We start from the raw sequence: 4,188 nt of genomic DNA on the forward strand, positions 1-4,188 counted from the left end.
GATATAACATCAGTTGTTGGGATAGGGTTAGTTATATTGATATAGTCCGAAAAATTTAGTTAGAGGTCTTTTTTTTTTTTTTTTTTTTTTTATTTATTTTTGGGGCTAGGTTACATGTATTTGGTAAAAGAGAAGGCAGGATAGTAAGGAAAGGAACGAGAAAAACAAGCAGGGGATCAGAGCGCAGGGTTGAACGGATCATAGGCATGTCGGCTGTCAATCACACCAAGGCGGAGGATTGCGGATACGAGGGTGCAATAGACAAGGCCGGCGTTGGAATAGGGGTTGCTAAACATCTCGACCCTACAATAGGACCGGAAGCGTTAGATCGAGTCGCTGGAGATGGAAAGCCCAGGATCAATAAGGATAGAAACAAAGGTAGAGGAAATAGGACGTACAATTGATCCGCGCGGTGGCGGTACCAGTGCTCCAGGAGGGTGGCATCCATCCTTATGAGGTTGTGGGCCTGGGCGTCAGGGTGGCTTGGTGGAAGACGGTCTAAGATGGTACGAAGGTCATGCAAGAAGTTGACAAAGCTGTGGGCAAAGAAGGCAGCACTGTACTGCTCATTGCTGGGGGTAGGACCTTCAGGACCTAAGCTAGGAGGGGAAGATGGAGGAGAAGATTGGACAGAAGGGGACGAGCTGCGATGGGCTAACGGAGAGGACGGAGGCGAGGAACGATGATAGGGAGATGGACGACGAGGTCGTCTGGGAGCGCGGTCTGGCGTCGGCCAACGACGACGGCGATCAGCACGCGGGGTGCGCCTCATATGTGGAGGGAGCTCAGCCCCTTGCATAGGCCGCTCTTCATAAGGTGGCGGAGCTTCGTTGAAGGGAGGCTCGCCTCGGGTGGGTGACTACATAGCCATATAGAAGATTACATTAGTTTCAAACGAGAGGAAGCAAAAAGGCTAAGAGAAACTTACCGGGGCAAACGTAATAACGGGAGTAGCTCTAGCTGCTTCGAGTTGGGCGAGAGCCTGGGCGGCTTCAGCTTCGTCGGCCGTGGTTTGAGGTTGAGCAGCTGCGGTCGGGCCTGCGACGACACTGTAAGGACGAGATCGAAGGATGGATCGAACAGCCATTATAATCTATAAAAGTAAGGGCAAGATGCGAGTAGTACAATTAAAAATTAGTATCTTAATGGTATGAAGTACAAGCTTCTTGTTTCCTTCTAGGAAGGAGCGACGAACAAGATGGAGAATAGTTATACTAGGATTGTTGCAGCTAGGCAGATGGGAAAAGTTGAGATGGCGGTGCTTGATGAGTGGCGATGGAGCAAAGGATGAGGGGTTGGGTTTTATCAACAAGGAGGATTCGAGTAGGCCGATCGATCGCGAGGAGGACATGATCAGTAAGGATAGCAACAGCGGCGTCAGCATTGTAAAAATGCAGACAACTAAGAGAGTTGTATTTCTAATTAGATCCTCTATTCTGATGCTATGTACAATCGAGGCAATGATTTGAGAAAGAAAGAGAATGACAAAGGAAATGGTTTTACCTAAGAGCAGGAAAGTTTTGTCGCTGCGCTTGGCTGATTGATATTGTCGGAGAAAAGATCTGATAGCTGGAAATATGAGAGAGAAGATTGAAATAAGAGAAGGATCCGATGATGACGAGGATCCTAAGGACTGAGAGATCTGGTATGAATGATCTTTGCAGTAGAATCAGTGATCCTGCTGTCTATTGAGTCTACAAATCCGATCTTGGATTTACCTTTGCAGTAGCCGAGAATGGCTGAGCTCGTTCGGTCTACTTTCTGTCCTTTGACAACGAGAGGTCTTGTCGATGCCTAAAAGGAACATGGGCTTATTAGATGATTTTCTATCGTCGCACCCTTATGTTTTATATTGCCACTCACCTAATAGGATTAGGGCTGATTCTGGTGGCTAACGGAGGTGCGGTGATTCTTGGAGCGATGGATGTTCTATGAGAAAATGATGTTGAAAGCGTAGCAACTTTGTTAGCCTGGTGCTTCTTTCTCATCGCTAAATCTCAGCTGCTCTTATACTCACAATGCCGAAGATCCTGGAATTGTGGCTGCTATGGTGTTGCCGTCTCCTCTCGATTCGGCTTGCGCCCTCGGAGACTTGTTGCTCGCATCACCTGCTGTACATGGGATGAGACAGGTTCGGGGTTAGCGACCGTTTCTCTCACCAAGCTTTGAGCTTGTTTGTCTGAAGGGTGAGTTTCAGGACTTACGTTGCTTTGCATTTTAGTCTGTATTTCCCCTGCGCCTTTTGGCGGGCTGTGTCATGGCAGCTGTATTCTGACAGGCTGGGTTGCCTTGAGTCGCCAGGCTTGAGGCAAATGAAGGCGGAGCTGTGACGCCTATCGCTTCTAGCGATCTCCTGATGGTGCATCTGCCGGTTGGTTTGGTTAGGAAGTCGGCGTGATTGTTGATGGTCCTGATGTAGTGGAGGACTATTAATTTTGATGTGACTAGTTCTTGGACAAAGTGAAGGCGGATATTCATGTGTTTTGTTCGGAATCCGTTTTGTGATGTCTCACTTTTGGCAAGATCAATGGCTCCTTGATTGTCGACCCCTACGAATATTTGGTTTGGTTGATAATCAAGATTGAGTTCGGAAATAAGACTGACTAGCCACGCGATCTCTCTTCCGAGATCAGACAGTGCTTTGTATTCAGCTTCAGTCGAGGATAGCGAGACGGTAGCTTGTCGACAAGCCTTCCATGATATAAGCTGATTTTTGGTCATGACTGCGTACCCAGTTGCTGATCTTCTGGTGTCGGGGCAGTTGCCCCAGTCGGAGTCGACATGCGCTCTTATTTCAAGGCTGGGTGACTTTCTGAAAACAAGGCCCACGTGTTTCGTGCCGAGGAGGTAGCGAAACACTTGCTGTGCTGCATGAAGGTGCTGAGTGCCAGGCTTTTCGAGGTGCTGAGACAAGACGCTGACCGCGTATGAGATGTCCGGGCGAGTTAGAACGCTGAGATAGTTTAGAGATCCTATGAGAGCACGATAGTTGATATTCATGGCTTTGAAGTCGGCGGCTTCTTTCTCAGTGGCGGCTTTGGGATGAACTTTTGGGTTTAATGGACAAGACGCCGGTTTCGCCGTTTCTAGTCCAAATTCAATCAACTTGCGCTCAATGTATTGTGTCTGGTGGACGTGCAAGAAATCTTCAGATCGATCAATGTTCATTCCGAGTAGAAAGGATGCCTCGCCGAGATATTTGATTTCAAATTCCTTTTCCATTTGAGATTTGAAAACGGATGGATCGCTGCTGATGATGACGATGTCATCGACATGGCAGTACAGCCAAGTTGTCGGGGTCTTGGATAGATGAAATACACATGGATCCGAGACAGATGCGGTGAATCCTATGGTGGCGAGATAGCCGCTGAGTCGTTTGTACCAAACAAGGGATGCTTGCTTTAACCCGTAGATTGCCTTTCGGAGCTCGAAGATGGTTCCAGTGGGACATTCATAGCCTTGGGGTGGCAAAAGGGTGACCGTGTCTTCGAGAGGGCAAGTGAGAAAGGCGCTGCGAACATCGAGCTGATGAATTTCGAGGCCACAGTTGGCCGCAAACGACAGTAAGAGGCGCAAGGAGGCTGCTTTACCGGTGGGCGCATATTTGAGCTTGAAGTTGACTCCGAACGTCTGCCTAAAGCCTTGAGCACAAATCCGTGCCTTGTACTCGACCACTTGATTATCCGGTCCGAGTTTCTTGCGGTACGCCCAGGTGGAAGCTATCGGTGAGTCAGTCGAACGCCGCTGCCGCTCTACCCAGACTTGATATTTCTTCATGTTGGCTATCTCCTTGAGTTCGGCCTCTATCCAATGAAGGCGTTCTTGTCCTTTCATGGCTTGATTGTGTGATTTCGGGTCAGACGAGGTTGCAATGTAACAGACTGGTCTCCTGATGCGCTTCCCTTCGACGATGTTGGATTGATCGACATCGCTGATAATCTTTTCCGCGGGAGTGAAGTCGGTGACGTAAATCCATCTTTTCCCAGTTTCAGGGCTGGATGGATGATCATCCGTTGCTGGTCCATCAAAGTCGTCCTGATTTGATTCTTGCTGTTCTTCGTGCTCCGTGTCATTGACATCCATGAAGGGAAGAATGGGATCTGAGATGAACACCGGCATTGATTCTTCATCCAAAGACACATTGTCAATGCTTTTGTTGATCGCTGCACATGCCGGAAAGTTGCTTTC

At 48.4% G+C, this 4,188-nt stretch overlaps 1 protein-coding gene across 1 annotated transcript; it reads right to left on the reverse strand.

The window, feature by feature from the left end:
* Window positions 1-323: 323 nt before the first annotated feature.
* PtA15_11A494 (uncharacterized protein) lies at window positions 324-1,384 on the reverse strand (the record flags this gene model as incomplete). The annotated part of the gene is made up of 4 exons (XM_053161408.1): window positions 324-336; window positions 399-859; window positions 929-1,093; window positions 1,196-1,384. The coding sequence occupies 4 exons, from the start codon at window positions 1,382-1,384 to the stop codon at window positions 324-326; spliced, it is 828 nt and encodes a 275-aa protein (XP_053025358.1).
* Window positions 1,385-4,188: the final 2,804 nt, after the last annotated feature.

Source organism: Puccinia triticina, chromosome 11A, assembly GCF_026914185.1.
Source record: "Puccinia triticina chromosome 11A, complete sequence".
Lineage (NCBI taxonomy): Eukaryota > Fungi > Basidiomycota > Pucciniomycetes > Pucciniales > Pucciniaceae > Puccinia > Puccinia triticina.